At 37.5% G+C, this 24,323-nt stretch overlaps 1 protein-coding gene and 1 non-coding gene across 2 annotated transcripts in view; both read right to left on the bottom strand.

The window, feature by feature from the left end:
• The window catches only part of atrnl1a (attractin-like 1a), a 370,723-nt gene that overhangs the window by 285,510 nt on the left and 60,890 nt on the right, over positions 1-24,323 (bottom strand). The window contains 6 exon segments of the mRNA XM_036575121.1: positions 450-637; positions 7,041-7,173; positions 10,993-11,111; positions 15,959-15,984; positions 15,986-16,165; positions 20,070-20,154. Coding sequence (XP_036431014.1) covers positions 450-637; positions 7,041-7,173; positions 10,993-11,111; positions 15,959-15,984; positions 15,986-16,165; positions 20,070-20,154 — 731 coding nt within the window.
• On the bottom strand, positions 23,144-23,215 carry trnaw-cca. The gene has a single exon. It is a non-coding gene; the product is annotated as a tRNA-Trp (tRNA).

Below are 24,323 nucleotides of genomic sequence, written 5' to 3'. Positions count from 1 at the left end.
GTTAGATCCCACAAGCTGTTTGAAGGGGCTAATATAATGGCAACTACACTTACAAAGCAATACTTTCTGTTTAGAATATCTTGAACTTTCAGTTTTCTGTGATCATGTGACCACATGTGACACAAACATCCAGGTTTGTAGAAAATACAACCCACAAGAAACTGGCCCTGCAGTAATTTTATCATCACCAAGGAGTAAAATTAAGTAAAAATTTACTGACATCCCCCTCATAAACGAATCCAAACCAAATAGGGCTTTTGTTGCTCTGTTTTTTCTCCCTTGTCATTTAACATTTTACGCACATTGTTCATATTTTTCGGGACCGTGCCTGTACTCGCTACATATACAGTTTATAGCTCAATATCTGCAGACCTATTGGCGCAAGACTCAGGAATGAATTTCAGGCTATATGTGCATGAAAATATTTGTAAAAAACATTTGTAACTTACTTGTTCTTGTCGCTGTAATCTCTGCAGTTCCACCAGTACAAAATCCACCTGTTTAGCTGAAGTAAGTGACGCAATGTTTCCATTCAGGTTTTTACAGTAGTGCTGGGCGTTGTCGTAACTGTCTCTGCTGGGGTTTAGTCTCAGACAGACCTCGCCAACATGACTCCAGCCTTCACCACACAACTGGACTGAGCAGAAAGAGCATACACAAAATCACATAATGTGAAAAGGTAGATTACAGCTATGTAGTATGGCCCAAATGCAGTTGATGGCATGAATGAACCACCTAATTCTTATTATATAAACATCCTTTACTATTTAAAAGTTCATAACACTTTCATAATTAAAGTCTCCAACTGTCACCAGCAATGTAAAGTTTGTGGGGCGGGGGGGGGTCAATAGCATATTATCACAATATTCTACGCAACCATTTAAGGGTGAATCTGAACAAGAAGCTGGCAAATAAGAAGCTGACTTTTGCTTTGTTGATGGCAAAGCCAACACTGAATCAGCTCCATCAAAAAACCAAACAACTCTGGACACATTTAGCTTGACAAAGCTACCTTCCAATTCCATGTGAGCTAAGAAAACAATACAATCCATCACCTACTTCTCGTGCAAAGACCTGCGTCCATGCAACATTGAGGAAAACAAAGGCACAGTCGTACCCAAGCTCTACAGAGAAGTGAAGCTTAAAGTTGAGGAATCTTTGAGTACAGCAAAAACGATTGCAATAATTTGCGCTCTCCAAACTAGAACAGTACACAAAAAGTTACAATGGGGCTCTGCGGCTTCGTTTGGGCTCCAAATTTCTGATATTTTGTCTTTGTACTATTATTAATTAAATATAGGGTTTAAATGATCTGCACTTCATTGCATTTTGGTTTTATTTACACTTTGCACAGCCTCCCAACTTTTTTGGAAATGGGTTTGTAATTCGCACATCTGATCTAGCTGTATCAAGGCTATGTAAAATTAAATAATGATCTACTCAAATACTCTTGCTTTGGACAAAGTCTTAGTCTATGTGCAGAGGTACAAAGTGTAAAATAGCAGAAAGACTTTCAATGCACTTACATCAGAATGCACAACACTGACTTCCTAATGTTACAGTGTGTGCTTTCCCACATAATATGCATACATTTGCAGGATTAACATAAATTCTCCAGTAAAGCTAGCACTTTCTGTCTTTCACGCAACAAGAAATTATTACCATTCGCACCACAGCAACAAAGCCATAACTCCTCTGTTGTCACTTCATGGAAATTAGATTTAAACTTTGATGAATTCCATCACCTCCTTAACAACTTCATCATCATCTGCATGTGTGAACACACACTGACAACAGACAACAGCGTCTTAGCATTGCAAGTGCTTGAGCCACTAATTTAATATCTCTGTTTACATGTACAGTGTTTTTTGGAAATGTTATAATGTTTTGAGGTGATGCTTTGCGCTATTCACACATGGCTTCTAAACGTGGAAAAGTGCCATTACGTTTAGTGCATGATGGCACTGAATGAATGTTTACAATCTATTTTATATCCACATGCATCATATGTTAAATCCGGGGATCTCAAAGCATTTGCATTAGCCATCAGAGAAAATTCAAGTTTAAGGGTCCTACAACCTCAGCCGTGTATGACTGAGAGAGGCTGAAAGGCGACCCTGTGTTTATTATTCTTTACTTCAGTCTGCTCTGCTCTGCCTGCTGCTTTCTCAGTCTTCAGCACGAGAAAAGGGAATGATCTCTTCTTGGATACTCATCAGAGACCTCCTCTGTGGGAGACATTATCTAATAATAGTATAAGCCACATATCCAAAATAAACCGAGGGGTTCCTGAAATGAAACCAGACTGGTTATTTTTGCTCTGTTGGCCGAGTGCGGTTTCCTAATTTACAATGAGATTTTTTCTTGTTTTGCTTTCAGAAATTGGAGAAGCGTTTGGGTGGGTGTTTGTGGCTAACCAGTGTAACTGAACATCACTCCAGCGTTCTGTAAAGAGGCACTGGTGCTTAGAAGACTTCTCCAACTCTTGCTAACTACTTTAAACACCTGATGTACAGCACAGTCCATAGGTAACTGGACAGTGACTACTTTTCTAGGGATGCAGTGATATGGAATTTCTGGGCTGCTAACAACAACCATTCATTATTCTTTCTGTGGTCATGATAATTGAAAATTTTATGCTTTACTTTATAAGTGGTTTACTTTAGTTTTTAGTTTTATTTGTATTTCTCTCTCCAATTTTTTAATTTGATAGTTTTAATTATTTTAGTAGCTTATTTTATTTTATTTTGCTTTTTTTTCAATCCCTTTGTATTGTTAATCTTGCTTAGCTGCACTATAAATTAATTTAGCGGCCTATTTTTAGGAAGTGCATGCGCTGATGCATGTATGGTCATTAAAGCCACTTCATTAATAGTCCTTGAGTAAGGCTCACTGACCTATCATTGTAAGTACATATGAGGTCTGGTAAATAATGTAAAATATGTACATAAAATATTGTAAATTTTTACTGATTGAAAGTGGGATCAACCTTCTATTGCACACTTCTATAACTTAAGAATAACTCAATCAAGTTTACACTGTAGTCCATGTAGTTACTGATTAATAAACCTTAATACGTCATAAGCCTGGGATTTTAAGGGGTTAAAATAAATCCACACTTTAATCCATATATTATCAATGAGGTTGTTTTTACTCAGAGACTGAGTTTCCAATTAACCAGCATGACAATCTGCTGTAGTCTACATTTTCACAACCTTGGAAGTGCATTTGATTTTACTGCTCTCCACAGGACTTGTGGGATAACAAATGTGTGTTTGCGTCCATGCCCATATGTGTGTGTAAATGTCTGAAGACTCTCTCCCATGATGTGATTTTCATGGTAGTGACAAGGACAAGCAATCAGTCTCAGGTAGCACCAAGCAGTGAGGCTCTCTCACTGATATCCTTGAGTGAAAGTTGATAACTGAGGACACATGACTAACCGGAGTGGAGTGAAGACACCAGATTAACCCTAAGGTGTCATAGTGATAACAAAGACATGGTGTAAATCATTATAAATTATTTCTCACTCGTAGCGGAGACAAGCTGAAACAAGCTGAGAAATTATATGGAAAGTGCAGATTCTAAACTCTTAATTCACACTACATTTGTCTTTGTAAGTAGAAGGGGAGATATTTTCTTATGATACAACTGAACCTGTACATAGAATATAAAGCATATCACTGCTGTCAGAAGAAAACCTTGTATCTCCATTTTTGCCGTTTTTCTGTTTTTGATCATTTGAAAAAGCATGTTGTCCTTTACATTGTGTGTAAATTTCTTGAAGATTGGACTAAAGGAAACGGTCCAAAATGACTTGGAAAAACGTCTGGTTCCACTGACTTACATTTAAAGTAGGTTTTTTCCTTCTAACGTAAAGTTACCATTTTGGAGATACAAGGTTTTCTTCTGAAAACCACGATATGTAAAAGAATTTAATTAAATCATAAATTAAATAAATTATTATGTAATTAAATATGTGATTTTCTATTTACATTTGGAACAGTATAGTAAAACAAAAGTTATAACTTTCAACTTCTAAGGGTTAGTCACATCCACAGACTTTATACAGCACTGCAAGCACTGTATATGTCTTTGAGCTGACAGCAAATTGATCTGAATTGGTTTCAATTCAAGCTTCTTTTAAGAAATATTATGATGCATTACAGTATGTCTAAAAGACTTCCCTTAAACCATTCATATCCCAAGCATACTACATACTAAGGCTTATTATTTAGTAACTACACAGACTTCAATGCAAACTAGTTGAGCTATTCTTAGGTTATAGAAGTGTGTAATAAAACTTTGGGCCCACCAGCAGGCCCTGGCTATGAAAGGGGTTAATGTTTCTCAAAGGAAACCTCAATCGGTCAAACTACTTTTGTAATGTTTATTCCAAGAACAGAACAAACAAAGAACGCTTCTTTCAGCACAACGATTTGCAGTGTCTCCACACCACAGATGATTTGTCTAGGTCAGTAGGTCTCAACCTGGCGAGTGTGTTTGTGTTAAGAAAAAAAAGCCTATATTTTGAGTAACATGTCTTTAAGAATGATTGTTCCCAAAAATCTCCTCACTCTCTCTCAGTAATACTGTGGTGGTGACTCCTCTGCTTTGCATATGAGGAGAGGATGCTGTTTAGCTGCTGAGATGCTGTAGCCCCTCAGTTGTTTTCTGTGAGTTCAAGTTCAGTACAGGCTACATGCCATTTATTTTTCCAAATAAAGAGCTCTGTTTGGGTTCACTGCAGCATCTACTGCTTCATTCCCTACCGTCACCAATACAATATCACACTATCTAAGTGAAAACAGAGAGCGACTGGAGGGTGACTTCAGAAGCGAGTTTCTTTTACCATCGATAAAGATGCATTTGGGAGGATTTTTAAACAATGCATCATAAAAACAAATGAATTATTACTTGACTAAGCATGACAGTTTTGCTTTTATCTCATATTGTTCAGCAGAAGATTCACTGTGATGACAATTACATATGCAATTCTAATTAATATATATTATATATGCACAAATGACAGACAGGTGGTATTTTTTAAGTTTATATGCCTGTGAATGCGCTGCACATACACAGAGAACGACTTTCATTATATTGAAAATGTAGGGCAAACACAAAGAGCATACACCCTCTTCAGATAGGTAGAAAACATGGCTCCCTGTGGGAAAACACTACAAGCGGCTTAATAATGCATCAAACGTGCACAACTTCCTGCTTTCACATTTTTCTGGGATCAAATGAAACAGGTCTAGATCTCCTCAGAGTGCTGTAGGTTCTTCTTGGACTTGGATAACTGAATAAATGATTTATATGTTAATAATTAAGTTATTTATTGTTATTTAACAGAGGTGGGGCAAGTGTCGGTAAAGTATACATCTATCCTTACATACACTACCATCCAAATGTTTGGAATCAGTGTTTTCGAACTTTATATAAATTCTATTTGGTTTCAGTTGCTTGCATAAAATTATTGAGAAATTTTAGATTTTTGTCTAAAATGATGACCAGATCAGTAACAGGTTAATAGCCACAACCATACTACCCACAAAACGCGCTGTCCATCTGTCACTTCAACACCAACCTCTGAGTGTGCTCTGATTCTTTATCCTCTAAATGGGTGTTATTTCAAAATCAGTTACTGAAACTAAGCCTGCACTGCGGTGGGTCGACCTCTAGCCGGCTAACAGCTCAAGGCACCACAATACAATTCTGTTTTTTATCTTTCTGTCTCTTCAACAACAGATATTCAATTTTTTACTCTCAGATATGAGTTTTTATCCTCTAACTGGGTATTTGCATACACTACCAAATGTTTGGAATCAGTGATTTCAATTATATACATTCTATTTGGTTTCAGATATTGGCATAAAATTATTCTATTATGCTAAACTTGAGCTATTTCTCAAGTTTTAAATAATACACAGAAAGTTGTACATAAAAATTGGGAAATTTTAGATTTCTAGATTTCTTGTCTAGAATGATGACCAGAGCTGTACATTATTCTAAAATGCCTGGGAACGCATGAGAAAGAAAGCTCTAATAAATTGAACATCCAAAATGCCTTATATCAAAATACAAGGCATATAACCTGAGTTTCTGCTTTCAAATGCTTTTTAATAGATACTCATAGTACATTATCTATCTATTAATAACTTTCTGAAGTATTGAATAAAACATGCAAACAGTTTTAAAAAATCATGCCAACTGCAGCAGAGCCCGACTCGGTTGCGAAAGAGGTTTCTAAAAGTTTCCAAATACCCAAAGCGTCGAAAGCATGGGAGTAAATTAGCACAAAACTAAAAGGAGGTTTGTGCACTGTGCAAAGTTTAGAAGGCACACCACAGCAGCACTAGCACGACGCACAAGCGCCTGAAGAGAAAACACTATTGCTATTCTGGATTATGGACTGCCAGAAAAGGCGAAATCATAATGTTGTCTATTCATGTTTACTAAATTCCCACTTAATAGGGAATTTAATAGCCGTTTAAAATCTGCTGTTCTTCTAGTTGATAAATACACTCAATATTAAAGCCATAAAGTCATCTGCCTGCCTCCCTTAGACTTTCTACTGAATAAGTGTTTGAGAAAATTTTTAGGCTATTATCTGGGCTTATTCTACATTGACTGACGGTGTCAGGATGTGTGTTTGTGCGTTTTGGGCTTCATGAGATATGTACCTTATCTAATTATCTTACTTTTGCCATTATTTTAAGCACATTTCTTTATGTAGGGAATGTCATACATTGATTTTTTGGAGAAAAAAAAATAATTTAGATTAATTTACTCATCATTAAAACAGTCAATAGATTCATTGATAAAGAATAGTTGTTAGCGGCAGACCTAATATTTTATATAAAAAATAAAGATCACAAGTGATTTAAAACTTCTGAATTGTAACGTACAACTGCAATGAACATGTATACACTTAGTTTGACATTTAATTTTTTTGGAAAAAAATATTTTTGAGGCCATTCTTGGCTTTTTTTTTTACATTAAAATACAATTCATCCACCCATCCACCATTTTCTCACTGGGCATGGCATGGCACTCCTGCATCTGTGGCTCCCACTGGCAGTTGATGTTGACAGAGCAGCTTCTGCAGTTGGTCAGCTCACTGCATATCTGCTCACTGCGGACGTGGCATTCAGTGAAGTTCTTCACAGACTGAGAGACAAGAAAAACAGTGCTCACACTTCAATAAAGGGATCACCTCTGCACAGTGTCACTGCATATCATTAAAATAGGTAGTGAGAGATACAACCGTCATATTACCCACATGATACCTGAATTATTATTATAGAATCAAGCATTAGTCAGCTAGAACTGTGGTAGGTAGCACTGTACACTCACCTAGAAGGCTACAGCTTAAAACTCTACCGAACAGGTTTGATTTTGGCTTTCTGTCACTCCGACACCAATCACTGAACCTCTACTCGGGGGGGGCTGGGTTCTCTTAGCTAAGCTATGCTAGCTCGGAGAAAGGAGCCAGCTAGCATTAGCTTAGCTAGGAAGCTTCAGCTCAAAACACCACAGAACAGGTTTAATTTCAGCTTTCTGTCCGTCTAACACCAGCTGCACAAATTTGTTTCTTAGATTTGTGTCACTGTCATCTAACAAGTAACAGCATCAGTAAAACTTCTGCTAGTCAGAATCAAACCTGTTCTGTGGTGAGCAGAGGTGGCAGCCTGCAAGCTGAGCTAATGCTAACCAGCTCCTCTCTCCTGGCTATGGTGTTAGATTGGAACTTTGGCGTTTATTGAATGGTGGATTTCTGCAGTCACGCAGTGCTTTCATTTATTTGGTGTCCGTGTGAAAGAACTAAACTTGTTTTTGGGTTTGAAATAATGCAGCAGGACGTAGTGGCACAATACAGACATAAATATAGAACCAATCAGGGAACAACGTCATCGTTACATCATCTCAACGGACAGTTCTATAGCCCCAAGCATGGTTAGCTAACCGTGTCGAAAAAAAATGTGCTGAGCCCGATTTTTAAGTTTTCCATGTCGAACCATGTCATTGTGGGAATGGCACTGGAGTGGTTACCCGCTGTGCTCATAACCGTTCGGCCCTGCAGTGGAAAAAGAGGCAATAATGGCTAATAATGACGAACAATAAACTGCCGTCATATTTTTAATTAGGACACGCAGAAGCTAACAGTGAGAATTCGCCTTCTTCGTGAACCAAAAGTGGTCTCTGCTGGCTGGTCTCAGTTTCCCTGTAACAGCGACACCTGCCATAATTTACTGACAGAAAACAGAGTAATTACACTGACTTTTGTCACAAACTATATTTAAGTTAGTTATAACTTAGCGATCGAGATCCGAGTAATTAAATATTTATTTTTAATCTAAAATATTTTCACTGATTTAAAACAAAGTTTTATACATTTATACACCTTTTTAAAAGGTAAATGCTCTAAAAAGGCTGACACGCCCAGGAGGACACACTAGGCTTCGCAATGAATATCAAAACTAGAGCGAAAAATTACATGGCAGGGGACTATTTCCCCTTGTGTAAATGTTTTTTAATAGTTTTGATACTTTACGTACTTTCCGTGTTTTAGTCTTCACATCCCTCACTACATTTACGCTGTTTAGCAGACGCTCTTATCCAGAGCGACTTATAAAAGTGCTTTGTTGTCCATGTATTAAAATGCATTATTCTTTGTTATCAAATCAGAGAATGTACTAAAATAATTAAAATTTTCCATTATTACCTTTTATGCCAAAAAGTTGGAGCTCGAACTACTCAATTTAGCAGAGCACAACATAGTTTTATACAACTCTGACAACAGACTTTACTTATATGTTCATAAGTGCCTTTTTCTTGCAAATTTCACTGAATCGTGACTTTGCTGACTCAAAGTCTTCTTGTGGGCTTGCGGAGACACTTGGGTTCGGACTAGAGCAGGGCTCATTAAATCATAAGTGAATCCTGACCTGGAGCCCAAGTCTTTTTTTGTCTTAAATCTCATGAGCTGAAAAACAGAATATGCCCAGCAGAGCCAACAGTCTACTGAAAGTTAGACTAAAAGCACTGTAGTCATTATAATATGGTATTGCGTTTAGATGAATGTAATTTATGACTCATCGTTCAACATAATGTAGGCTTCTGTTTATCACTGATAGGTCAGCGTGATCTTCCCAGCACAGGAGGCTGAATACATGAATCAGTTTTTGAATACAGAATTACCTTCAGCCTACTACCAGTAACAGAGAAATGCACAGTACATAACTAATTATCTAAAAATAACAAAATGGAAGCTTCTAGGCCAAACACAATTTGCTTCCTATTTTTCTGCTGGTTTGTCAGTGAAATGTCAGCGTACCCCTACATATAACAGCTTATTTATAACATTTATTTCATGAATTTAATCCAGAATAATGAATAAAGCATGTAATGGCATTAGAAGGAACAATTCTTGTCGTTTTTTTTTGTTTTTTTTTCAAACACAGGGGTGCATCCGTTTTTTCAAATAAGAGAAGAGCTGTATCTAGCTGGACATTAGTTTGGGATACCTTTGCATTAAGATAGTAGTTGGGACTTAAAAGGTATTAAAACCTTTAGTAGTCAGGAGTTATTAGTATCGTTCGTCAGTTTTCTTCAAAGGTTCTATTTACATTCTATATTCACAGGCTCATGTCTGCACTTCAGACATTTTTTCGTTTGGTTCCATGTCAAGTTGAAAGAAACACAGCAAAAATATAAAATGTTTTCCTTTCACAAAACAAGACTGTACACACTACAACGACTTTTCATTAAATTCATCTCATAATAAAGTATCTGTGACATTTTATTTGTAGGCTACCTAAATAGGTACTTCACAGCAGAGGCAAAAGCATTTGATAACATTGTCTAAAAGCAATGTTTGAGCATTTACAAACAGCTTATGTCAGCATTTTCAAGATCAAACTGTTGTTTATGAAGTGAATGACACTGTATTGACACAAAGACCCTTAAACTACAGCGACAGACAGTTCTTCCATTAACGACACTGTTATGAAGCATCATTCCCAAGTAATGGAACTTACAAGGCACCAGGGATAGGGCGATGGAGACTGCTGCAGTAAAAGCATCTACTCTTCTGGGTAAGGCTTTAGACTGTTGGAACATTGCTGTGAGGATTTGATTGCATTCAGCCACAAGAGCATTAGCAAGGTCAGGTACTAATGTTGGATGATTAGTTCTGCATCCCTTCAACTCAAAGATATTGGATGGAGCTCAATCACTCCAGAGAATACAGTGCCACTGCTCCCCTGCCCAATATTTAGGAGCTTTATACCCCTCTAGCTGATGTTTGGCATTGAGCATGGTGACCTAAGGCTCATGTGCGGCTGCTCCAGAGAGTCCCATTCTATCCACCAGTGCTTTTCTATGAAGATTATACAAGCTGTGTGTGAACAACTGAACACCTGTATCAGTAATTGGTGCACCATCAAGGACCTGTATTCACTAATTAAAAAGGAAAATGGGATACATTTGAACATGTAGTGTATATCAGCTCTATAAAACATGCCCTAAAACAAAAATAATATGGGTAGGTGGATAATTGATAATGGATGATGTTTCATAACTGTGTTATAAACATATAAGAATTGTCCAACACTTTAGTTTCAAGGCTCTTTAATCAGAAAATGTAATTTACTTCATAAAACATCTTATTAATACTGCCACAAAGTGTTCATAAATCCTCAAGTATAGCTTGCTGAATAGGTTTTCCGATGTTTACGCTTGTGTTATGAAGGCCTTACATGTAGGAAGCCTTCAAATAATAAAATATCTACTCCTCTACTTACAGACAAATGTGGTATGGATTGAAACTTTAGAATCTGCCCTTCTACACACAGCTCAATTTCTTGGTATGTTTCAATGAGCTATGAGTGAGACAACTAAGATTGAATGATTTCACGATTTTTTATATTGCTGGCAATTACTGTGACTTCTACTGGTTAGATGTTTTGTCCAGGTGTCTGGACACACCTGAGCGCAGCTGCTGGAAGCAGAGATGCACTTCTTATCCTCACACCACTGGCAGCCTTTGGTGTTGGCGGTGCAGGAGGAGCAGTCAGAGTAGTGGAAGCACTGCTCATCTGTTGCATCTGCAGAACAACATCAATAGAGAGGGCTAAGTAATCACATCATAAAATCAATTCAACTGGAGGATTTGAGCTGTTCCAGAGGTAACAAGACCTTGGCATTCATTTTCCCACTCATGTTAAGACACATACAAAATACTGATGAAATGTCTTATAACTCTAACGTAGTTAGAAACCTACAAGTCTTTACCACGGCACGACAGCAAAAAGCATGTTTCCTCATAAGCACACTTTAATAGGTAATGAATTCTGGCAAAATTGAAAAGTTAATCACACATTTAATGACGCAATACATGTAATTAATATTTTCTTCATATCCTCATATTCCTAATTGAATTTCTCAAGGCTCAAATGGGGAAAAGTGTTGCCACTTTTTAGACTACTGACTATGGCCAGTGATTAATATATCACAGTAGATGAGAGCAACGGAGTTCATCTAAGTACATGAGTTTGATGTAAAATTTACAGAATGATGTTTTCGTAATACACACTGTTCATGGCAGATATGAGTCAATCTCTCCAAAGAGGTAAAAGAAATAACATAATACATTAGAGATATATGGACCCTAATAATCTACAGACAAGACACTGAAACTAGGGATGTGCAAAGATCCTCAAGTACTAGCAAATCGCTATTCAGGTATTTGTTAAGTTTTAATATGGAAACACAGAGAAAATATACTGACAAATTATTCAGTGAAATTGAATAATTGAATAAATTGAACTGAAATTGAATAATTCAGTGACCTTAATAACTCTTGATTAAATTTAATAATCTTAATTTAATAACTAATACATTTTTCACAATATGTGTATCATTACACTGAGCACCGGTTGCAAAGTAACAATTTTACGTTGCAGCTAAGCTTCTTCTTTAGCACGTATTAGAAAATGGACACATTTGATAACTTCTATAGGCTAATATCTGACCTGCAGTCCCTTTGATCAGAATTTGAGGAAGCACAAGACAGCAGGCCTACACCAAATTCTGAACCTATCACTGCTAATAAGCACTAATTAGCCAAAAACAAACCAAACACAATTCAGCAAACAAGGTCTATGAAATGTTGGGCTATAAATTGCCAAAATCAAAGCATATTTGATTAAATGTTCTTGCTTCTTTGCTTCATTTTTCTCTTTATTTTGTAGAACCGTTGTATGAAAGCAATAGAACACTCACGGCCGTGTGTTACTGAACGACATCACGTGCTGTTATTCACGATAATCCACTCCCTCTCATGTTCAACGTTGCCATATTGCCACATCTACTCACACTGAGCAGAAAATTACTCATCCGACAAAAAACCTACAGATTTCCCTATTTGTGAATAGTAAACCATATTTTCAAATGTATTCTTACATGTGCTGCAAATGCTACATTTTTTGTATTGCTAGATGATTTAAGATACCAAACACCTGGTGCTACAATCTAAAAAGTTAAGCCTTCAGCTCTTTTATTTTCAGCTGAAGTGCCTTTTTAGTCTTTGTTTTTCCATTCCCACAGTTAATCAAATATCTATTAATTAATCGGTATTTCAATATCAAAAAATTTAAATAAGCCAAAATGCACATCTCTAACTGAAACAACAAAAGGCACCGTGAATGACAGTATTGTTAAAACAGACCAAACTTTAAAACAGTGATAATCTGTTATACTGTCATTCTACCAAATATTTGATTGGGAAAAAGTATATTAAACTATAAAATATCTAGCACTCATTTATTTACAATGAGCCCCTATAAGTCTGATTGCAATAAAGACGTAAAATCTTTGGGGTCCTTTATTTGCTTTGGGCCACCACACAACTGCAAACACAAATGCCTTGACACTACCTTTCCACTAACACAGCCCAGTCAAAAAAACTACAGACCACACAGCCACACATGATGACAGACAGCCTGAAAGATTAAGGAGCTGGGAGATAAAAACATAATACAGGATAATCTCTCCTGAACATGTGTCATTTCATTACTTAATCAGAGTCCAGCCCACCTGTGAGATCATTTTAAAATCCACAGGGTAATTGCGATTATCTTCTCAGCCCAGCTTTGCCACAAACAGGCTACAGCTGTATTCTCTTTATTCAAACTCCTGGAGTTTGGTTTCATCACAATCATAATTACATCTCTGTGACTGCGTTATGCAATAGCTGACCTTTCGTTCAGTCAATTATAAACAGCCATTCCAAAAGACTATTACCCCACAGGAAAGAGGCTGAGTGCTGTCCAGATAGAGCAGAATATATTCGAGAGGCTCTAGGCACAAACCCCTCAGTATATCAAGTGTAAACAGGATTATGTGTGGATTATCATTAATCCCCTGACAGTGGGTTTATAGAAAGGGAAAATGCCCTCCAGGTGTGTGTTTGACATGCAGTACAAACAATCCACCTATGAAATACATTCAATCAAACACATGCTAAGCTGGGAAACTTTTAAAAGCTATTTTATTCTTATAAACAAGCTGCTTATTTGCTTCAAAAAAAACAACAAGATGATGAATAAGGAGTCAACAAGCAATAAACACAACCTCAGAATTAGAGAGGGCACCAGTATTGGTACTGGGCTGATACCAGAATGAAAATGCTAGATCATCTACCAGAGGAATAAGAATGAATCTGATACGATTCTGTAATAAATTAAGTGTGACATATAACTGAATAAAGCAGGTCACGTGACAATAGTAGCCACATGCAAACTACTAAACACATATTAACTATTTTACATAGTACATAATAATAAAACATAACACTGCTGTTGGAAAAAAGCCCTGTATCTCCATTTTTCAGTTTTGGACATAATTTGAAAGTGCCTGTTGCTCTTTACATTGTGTGTAAATTTCATGATGAATGGACCAAAAGAATCAGCCCAAAATTACTTGGAAAAGAAGTCTGGTTCCACTGACTTACATTAAAAGTAAAGTAGGTTTTTTCCTTCTCCTGTAAAGTTACAATTTTGGAGATACGAGGATTTCTTCCGAAAAGAATGATATATAATAATATATTGTGTTCTGTATTAGAGAATAACTGAAATTTAGAAGTGTGAAGTTATGTATAAGTCATGTTGTTGGCAATGTAATTCTTCCTGTAGAGTTGTGAAGTGTTTGAGCAGTGTGGACAAGGCAGGTTTTGATGGCCATCTTAAATAAGGCACTTCATCTGTAAACAGCTTATTTTAAAACAAAATAGGTTTATAAAAAAAACAGTATTATCGATATTCCTCCCACAGCCCAAAAACATGCAGTCAGGCCAATTGGATATGCTAAATTGCCTCTAGCTGTGTGTGTGTGTGAATGTATATGTCTGTCTGTCTGCCCTGCAATGGACTGGAGACCTGTCCAGGGTGTTTCATGCCTTCCACCCAATGACCACTGGGATAGGCTCCAGCTCCCCCTGCGACCCAGAAGGATAAGCGGCTTAGAAAGTGTGCGTGTGTGTGTTATCAATATCAGGTTAAGGTTTAAGCTATTCATAAAATGTGGTATCAATCCATCATTACATGGACTTTTAGTAAATTAATCTTTTCGTGAGGATGTGTGACCGTAGCGGCCAATGAGAGGTGCAAGAATAGCCTCAGGAAACAACCAATTCAAAATGCTTGTAAATACAAAGGTCTGCTATACTTCTGGGTGGATAACTTGCATCAAGTCAGTGGTGGAAGCAGCTCATTTTAAGCAGTGTTAAAGACAAACAGAACTTTTAGAGAGTTTTTCCTTGACACTGTCACCCTTGGCTTGCTCACTGGGACTCCAACCCGGATTTTCCATAAAGTTGCCTTCTGACAATGCCTGCTGCAAAAGCGCTAAATAAACAAACTAAACTTTGACTTGAACAGACTAAACCTCAACCCTGGCAGTAATGGTAAAATAGTGTCGTGTTTAAGGCTTTACTGTTAAATGCACCCAAGTACATAAGAAATTAGGTTTAAGGTTTCCCAGCTTTCCAGCATTCAAAGCGGGTACAGCTGCTACAAGTTGTATTAAACACAGCGATGTGCTTGATGCTAACACAACAGCAATTCTCACGGAGTCACTAGCAGAAAATAGCATTATCGTAGCAGATAAATAAAGGTGAAGATTTCTTCATTAAACCCTGCAATGAAATGTGTGGCTGGTGCAAGTTCACAAATATACATATACATACATCATCTAAACTGCTTATCCTTCTGGGTCGCGGTGGGGTGCTGGAGCCTATCCCAGCTGTCATTGGGCGGAAGGCAGGATACACCCTGGACAGGTCGCCAGTCCATCACAGGGCAGACAGACAGACATACACATTCACACCTAGGGGCAATTTCAGCATGTCCAATCAGCCTGACTGCATGTTTTTGGACTGTGGGAGGAAACCGGAGTACCCAGAGGAAACCCACGCAGACACGAGGAGAACATGCAAACTCCACACAGAAATGACCCTGGTCACCCGGCCAGGAATCGAACCCAGGCAATTCTTGCTGTGAGGCAACAGCGCTACCCGCTGCGCCACCGTGCCACCAAGTTCACAAATATATGATAAAAAAATGAATCATACACAGTCCTGTTACTGATGAAGTTGTTTACCTAACAAGAACATTTAAAAAAAAAGAATTTAACAGCCAACTTGGACCATGATGGCCATAACTCAGAAATGTGAGCACGCTTGAGCTAAACAAAATGGAGATCTTTATAGTTCATAAGGTGTGGCTGAAAACTTGGCACATTCTCACAGAGACGCTGGCGATGGTGGCAACATAGCTGTCATCACCACATACATTCCTGTGATCATGCACAACACCTCTTCTACTAACTGACTGATACAAGGAACAAGCATAATGTTCCATCTTTTAGTATGAGGTAAGAAGCAGTGGGTACTTACTGCTGCGGTCAGGGCAGAAAGAATCAAGTGTTGTTCTGTGTGTGAGAGTCCCATGGGGCACAATGACCCTTAACCCATTCGCAGCGGATGCCAGGGCCAGCATTTTGACAGAGCTGCTCATCAGTAAAGGCTTCACAGCTGGCAGACTTATACACCAGCACATCGTTCAGTATCACACCAGAGAAGCCACCAAACATGTACATGGAGCTGAGGGAGAACAGAGAACACAGAGAGAATTACATGAAAATACATGAAGTTAAATTACTTTAAATAAAGTTCCCTTAAGGGTGGAGACAGAGACTCCACACGGTTTCTCTCTCCAATTTTTTGTTGTTGTACAATAGCGATCATCTTTAAAGGTAGTGAGCTAAGACATGCTAACCACCTTTGGTTGCCTAAAACAGAGGCTTTCAATCCGCTGGGCCATGGACCAGTTCAAAGTCCCACTATTTTATTCTTATTATTTATTATTAATATAGTTAATATTATAATATTAGTATTTTTTATTTAAGGTACAATTCTTTTCAGTAAAATATTTTAAAATTTCAAACAAAACATACACACTTACAGCAAAACAACATAACCAAGCCCCAACACCCCAAATACGAAAAAGAGTTGCAACACTTGCTCATGCAAGTCATGCAAGCCAAAAACGAAGGAACTGATATCATTTACCAACTTTTTCCTCAGGGCTGCAAACTCCAAAAAAAACATCAATGACAAGAAGAAGAACAAAGAGTAATTCAGTGTAAAATATGATGACGGCTACATAAAATATTCCGAAAAAGACTATGAAGTCGTCCAATTACATTTGAAGACAAATCATCCCCAAACAACAGAAAAATACATGCTACTCGTGCATCACCGTGACAACCTCCCACCAGTCTGTCAAAAACGCTGCAGGCTGCCCTAAAGAATTTCTTAATGGATGGTTCTTTGAACAATCATTTTTATAAATGAGATCTGTGAGTGTGAAGAAAGTTAGCTAGCTAAACGCTTATAGAAGAATGCTAACTGACCAGTTACACCACGGTTATGTCCAGCCTCGCTGTATGATTGGCTGAGAGGCATTTTAAGAGTTTTCTTTAAATAATTATCATGTTATCACTCCACCTAAATCACTTGCCACCTAGTAACCTCCTCCAGAATATAGACAGTTAAATGGAACTATTTTTGTTGTGAAATGTTAATAAGCTTTTTTGGAAGTCAATGTCTGTGTCATCATTATCTCAGAACAAATATCAGTAATATAACTGTGGTATAATCTCATAATACATTCTACACCAATACCTCACAGTACTGCACTCTCTCATTAATTTCTCTCCCTAAATTTACATATTTTGAGTTGTGTGCTGCAATTTGTCATTAGGTTGAATGGGGTTTTGTCAACATGCTGATCTTCTGAGGGGTTTGGGATTCTTTTGAGGTTCACCTATTAATTTATTTTGAAGTTTATTCATGCATGGTATGATCACCGCTCTTTTACAGGGCAGCTGCTATGGGGGAAAGAGACAGGGGTGACATATTGCAATAACCTTGGAGCAGCTTGTGCCTGCCTCAAAGCCATAACAGCAGTGGTCAGAGGAAGGACACTTAGCCCTCAAGTACTAGGGTCAACATCCCGGTATTTTAATTCTGTGGTCCTCTTGATCCACTGTGCTCAGCTTCAAAGATGTGTGAAGATCTAACCCACAGAGACACTGCCACTGCCATCGCCACCTCAATATCAGCTTACGTGTTGATAAAGGTTCTTGGTCTTGGTCTTGGCTTGTGTACAAGATCACAGTCTCTAAACCTTTCTTCAGTGAAGTAACACATGAGCACCAATAACACTAAGTCATTAATGCAGTGCTTGAAGCAACCAAAGGGTTTCCCTGCAGCCAAAAACTTAAGTAAGCAGCTGAGCACTGGTTTGCTTAACAATCAGTTCCAAAACAGGCCTAATTATTTGTAAGTTTATGATCCTGTTCCTTGTCTTCAAATTAGTTCACAATAGCAAAGTGGATCATTCAATAAACATGTTCTAATCAAAACCTTTTCTACAGAAACAAACAAGTCAAGCACTTGTCTTATGTACCTCAATACACTCTGTTTTAATCACATCACATTTTTCATCTATTTCATGACAGGACAGTTTATACTCACTAAGAAGACCTTTAACCTTAGAGGTTACTAGTTATTGCCAGCGCTAACAAAGGAAAGGTATAATTCTATGAATTATTTCTTACTAAACTTTAAATCCATGACAACTCTGTGTTTGTAAGTGCAAGAAAAAAAATATTTGATTATTATCTGAATTTCATGAAAAGTTACTGTTGTGTACAGTCTTGCTTTTCAAAAGGGGTGGGTGATATGTCAAAAATATATCACAATACCTTAAGATGTTTTCACGACACACAATATGTATCATAATACTGATTTTTTTCTGAGATTTGTTAAGCAGGAACAAATAAAAAAGAACCAGAGGCTCCACGTTGGAAAAGTACTATAAAAACCACATATGACTTTAATTCAATGTTTTACACACTGCACTGCACTACATCCAACGAAACTGAACTAATTATGCTCTCTTTGTACTGAAAAATGCAGTTGGTCAGTGTTCTTGAAGTACTGACAATATCGCTGATATCCTCAGAAGAGCATATTGTGACATAACTTGTCAAAATACATGGAAAAAAATATTTTTACACTGCCCACACCTGCTTTGCAAAAAATAATCCTTTAAATCTCTTCCGTATGTTGTTCTGTTGATATTGACAAAACAGAGGAGTTGGAAGAGCAGACTCATACTTGTCGATGCAGAATTTAAGTCGAAACTAAAGGTAACTGCTTATGTAACTATGTAATTAGTCACAAACCCTACTATTCAAAGTTTGGAATCACAGTTTTCACAGTGTGTTTGTTGCAAGTACCTGTATAAAATGGTTCTTTACAAAATGCTGCTTTACAAACTCATAGTTTCAACTAATTTGTACAAAACTGTAAAGAATTACAAAATCTTACATGTATCTAGAACAATGAACAGAGCTATAGATGATAATGAAAGCTTACAAAATTCAATAAACTTAACATCCAAAATGCCTCGTACTTAAAATGTGTTCACATCTTGAGACAGATGACAAAATTGACAAATTACAACAGATAGATACAATATGTTATTTATCATTTATTAACTTCTTGGTGCTCCCACAAAACATTTTAAAATACCTTCTGGTCTCTAGAAACTATTATTTCACTGTTATCTACAACAAAATGAAATCTCTTGGCCGTAAAGGAAACCCTCGGCAAAGCTGACAATAAATAAAAGAGTTCATATAAAATAAACTTAATAAAATTATTACAGTACAGTGAGTGCCACAAAATCCTCAACAACAGGCAACAGCTGGTCATTCAAGGCAATGAATTCCATTATTCTTTGTCTATACTTTGCACTCTGGAGCTGTCATTTGCATATTTTTTCTTAATTTTAAAAAACTGTGGCTACAGATGGTTTCAGAGTGCCAGCAGGGACTTTCTGTTTCTGTAGTTTTGCTGTGTTTCTGCATATTGAGCGAGGCGTTCTTGGGTATTGTATCCGCTCTTCATATTCTGCATGAACAGTGATTACAAATCTCTTGTATAATGGCCCATTATAGAAACCGTGAAACAGACCTACGCGGTTAACATTTTCACTGTTGATCTGCTGCTGCTCAAACTGTTTGAACGTGTCGGCACTGACCAGCGCAGAAGAGCGAAGGAAATGATTTGCGTTTTTTAATCATTATTTCTCATTTTCAGGATTATTATAATTGTTTGTGAAGTCTTAGGTTTATATATTGTGTTATAGGCCAAGATAATATTTGTGTTTTTTCTTCTGCCAAAATGAGCGACATTTCATAGCAAAATGTGCTACTTTTGAGCATTGTTGGTGTCTGAAACTTCAGTGTATCTCTAGTTATTATTGAGTAAAATAATAGTAATTATTAATATGAGATGTAATTAATTTTGAACGGCTGTGGAAATACATCAAATTAGCAGATAACTAATAAATGACAATATTCTATTCTAATGGTTAAGAGTTAGAATTCCAAAGGAGTTAAACCAAACCATAAGAAACCCTGCAAAAGCTTACCCATTACTCACTACTGCAGTATGTCCAAAACGGTTGACATCATGGTGGAGCTCAGGCTTCGGCAGAACCGTCCATTCATCACATGCTGCAAAGTACACACACACACACACACACACACACACACACACACACACACAGTCTTTTCACAATTTCAGAATGGCTAAACCATGAAAAAAACATTAGAGTTGATGATACATGACACGATATGCCATTGTCTCTTGTCCTTATAAGGGCACCCTGACAGCATCATAAATCATTATCCATGTACAAGTAAAGTAAAACATTGTATGAATTCTCAGACAGCACAGAAAATGATATGCCATCTGTGGTAACAATCACAGCTTCCATTTCTCCATGGAAACCATGTGCCTTTACTGCAGAGACATCTGTGTGAATTGAGCTGTAACTGTGAGGCCAGGTAACATGAGCTCTGTGGCATATGTTCCTCTCAGCCCATCCAATCTGACACACTCCAGCTCTCTTACATGCCACTTAAATCAGCAAATAACTGCACTCCGGCTCAATTAGTCAGTGCACGGGATAAAAAAGAGAGTCAACACTGCTCTTAAGATTTCATTAGAGATAAGAGATCTTAAGACTTTGACAACCCTAATAGAGTGCAGTCCATAAGTAACTGGACAGTTAACAGTTTGTTTTGGCCTTGTACTCCAGCACATCTGAAGTGAAATAATAGCTACGAGGCTACAGCACAGAATGCCAAATACAAAGCATGACAACGGTTTTGACCCCTTTTCACGGTAGCCATAAAATTCAATTTCCACCTGTTTTGGGGTATAAAGGTGTGATATACAGGGTGATTCAAAAAGATTCAAAGCACTATATTTTTACATCCGTGAGGCACCTAAGAACCAATCACATACCAACTGAAAGAGGGGGTCAGAGTTTCTGACCATCAGAGATGGCTCCCTTCAGTCTGAGAGGAGATGCAACCCCTGAGCAGAAAACGTTTTGCGTTCTCCACTTCAATAAGAGTGAATCCATCATAGCGGTGCAACATGATTTTCATCGGCAGTGAATCTGCAACAGCTCAGAGCGTTCGTCATTGGTTCCACAACACTGGATGATCTCCGAAATCGCACTGAAAGAGCCGTGAGTACAGTGACACCCAACATGCTCAACTGAGTATGGGATGAACTTGACTATGGTGTTGATGTTGTCCGTACAGCTGGAGGAGGTTCATACTGAGCACTTGTAAAATTACATAATAAACTTTATGCTCACTTAAACCATTTACAGTTTACTGCATTGTTCTGTAATGATTTACAAGTGAAATAAATTATTTTGAAATCAGAAGAATCTTTTTGAATCACCCTGTATTTTGATGAAAATGTGCATGATTTCCAAAACTAAAAGTGAGCTGGAAATGCAAAAGGAAGTCAACATTTATAAAATTATTTTATTGTGTTTAAATGTTTTTATGTTGTGGTCTTTATACACAGTTTTTTGATATCTTGAAAGATGCAGCTGTGCTGTCCGTTGATGTGAATTGGTGTGAATTGTTTTCACAGCAGGTGGTTTTCATCCCTCCCCTTTCAGCCGTCACTGCTCACTAGCAGCTCAACCAAGAGTCCCAAAATTTCACACACAGAAAACCACAGTGTTCTAGGTAATCTGATAAAACAATTACACTGAAAGAATTTTGTTTGATTATATTCTTTGAAAATACCTGAGCAGATTTCGATTCTGTCGATGGAATGGCTACTAGGGGCCTGCAGAAAGAGGCTACTATTATGGTATTTTGTTCAATTACTTATGGACTTATTCGACTGAAACTAAGTTTGAGCCATGATGAAATAACTCAAAAAAGCTGTGCAGGTGGATGCCTTTAAACTTTCAGTTGACCTGACTATCATTTTTTAAAGTGTACTATCCTGCATTCTGTAAGCCATCTGCAGCAGCATTAATGACAACAGAAATGATAAACACCACCTATATCTTCTGCACTGCTCTGAAATACCTCTCCACACACGCACACCCACACTATAAACAACACACTGCAGCTTTGCTCCTGGCATGGAGCAGAGATGCCTTTACGACATGCAAAAGCCCGCAGGAGGAAAAGAAGCATCAATCATAAAGGTTTAATCCCTTGCAGCCTGTAAAAATGCGGATTGGATTCAAATCACAATGTAATTATTACCTGGGAAAAACAGAGCAAACACCTACTGTAGCAACAAGACCAAGTGTACAGCACATGTGCTAACCTTGTTCTATCATTACTCACCAACATACCGGTCTACTCTGTTATAGACTCGATGGTGAGTTTTTCAAAAAAGAAAAACAGCATCAGTCTATTTAGTCAACTAGAGGGCTAATAAGGTCCTACGATGTGTAGAAAACAAGGATGAAAATGCTGAATTGAAACGTTATTATTAGATTTCAGCTATAAAGACAAAAATGTGTGAAATTTGGAAATTTGGGAAGATTATTACACATTTTATAAATATATTAAAGGTTTTGTAGTATTTATCCTTAAACTATCCAGATAATGTTAATTTATGTTGGGTTTTTTTTGCCACGTAGGTTAGCCAGATGACATGGGGAATTACTTGTTAACCCCTTAACAGGTTAGTTTTATTACATACTTCTATAATACAAGAATAGCTCAGCCAGTTTGCACTGAAGTCCCTGTAGTTACTGTTAATAAGCCTTTGTATGTAATAAGCTTGGGATTTTATTTATTCTAATATTAAAACAGGATCACAGTGTCAATGATTCAAAACGTCACAGTTTGTTTTTCTGCCTTTCGTCAGCCTCATTGAAGTACCATTCTTCATGATTCATATCAGCAATTTCTGTCATACTGTAGCAGCAGTAGCTTCAGATATACTCTGTTGTGGTGTACTTCTGCATATTTTAGGTATTTTTCTTCTTACACTCCCAAAATGATGCTAAAACTGGCTAAAACACAAGCAGTCACGAGATCCTGTTGGTGTGGGTTCCTTTTTCTCACCTAGTGAAAGGTAGTACAGGAAGGTTGGAGCAAGTTGTGTAGTCACTGATTGTAAACAGGGCTTAACTGTCACGAGTCATGCCTTAAAAAAAAAAGCATTTGACCCCGACGTGATTTGAACACGCAACCTTCTGATCTGGAGTCAGACGCGCTACCGTTGCGCCACGAGGTCCTTGATGTGGCCCTTGGTGTGGGTTCCAGTTTCCTCTCTTTCAATTATGCACATGCAAAACTAAAGTCATGCTAATACTGCCCCCTTGTGGAGATTCATTAGTCTGCTTATAAATGTTATCCATGACTCAAGGCTTTCTTGCTCTTACTGAATGTTACTTCAGCAGTTCCAATAAATACAATTCAAAATGCGACATTCTTTGTGCTAATGGGGGTTTTAAACATACCCTCTTACAGTTAAAATGAATAAAATAGCATGTAAACTGCACAAAATATGGACCACAAACCTTTAGATGGCAGCAACACAATGGCTGAAGTTTGGTCCAAAATCGAATGTAAATATAACTCATTACTAATGTATGCATTGCTAAATTTGTAATTAGTTCTGTAACTACATAATTAAATAGTAGAGTAAAACAACAGGAATACACTGCATCTTCTATGGGTTAATTATTCTATGGGCCGATTTTACAGTTATAATCTTAAGACTAATTATCCAGTAACTACTACAAAGCTAATATGTAAATTATACAGTTATGAAAGTAGACGTGTGGAACCACACAGAGCTCACTGAGAGTTTAAGAGGTTAATACTCTAAGATAATGCACATTTCTATTAAAAACATTCTGAAAAGCTAGATGCCCCCAAACGTTAGGGGTATTGTACACTCCCATCCCATGATGAGGCCCCCGATTCACTCTGTGACTGTGCAGTGGCTGTATTTGTCTGTGCTTCACAAGTCAGCTTTAAAGCCATCGTATTTTATAACGGCCAACACGTACAACAAGGATATTAATATGTAAATGTGCCATTTAGCCCCCTTGGTTCTCAAGCACAAACTGTACCACTGAATAAAATGTGTGGCCAGGTTGCAAATGACCCTCCTGAGTACTGTGCTAATTGAGGAGCTGTTTAACTAAGAAGACATAAACACACAGTCAGGAACTCCATCGCAGCTCAGAATTAGGGCAAAGGCCAATGCAAAAAGAAAACTAGCGCTTCTCTGAATTCACTTCTCTGTATTATTATTTTTGAGAAGATTAAAGCTACAACTTTTTTGAGATTCTGTCTGAGCAGCTAAAGATGCTTAGTCATGCTGTTTTTAGCAT

The sequence above is a fragment of the Colossoma macropomum genome, unplaced genomic scaffold, assembly GCF_904425465.1.
Source record: "Colossoma macropomum unplaced genomic scaffold, Colossoma_macropomum, whole genome shotgun sequence".
Taxonomy (NCBI): Eukaryota; Metazoa; Chordata; class Actinopteri; order Characiformes; family Serrasalmidae; genus Colossoma; species Colossoma macropomum.
The sequence above is the reverse complement of the archived record's forward strand: the minus strand, read 5'-3'. Positions and strand labels throughout refer to the sequence as shown.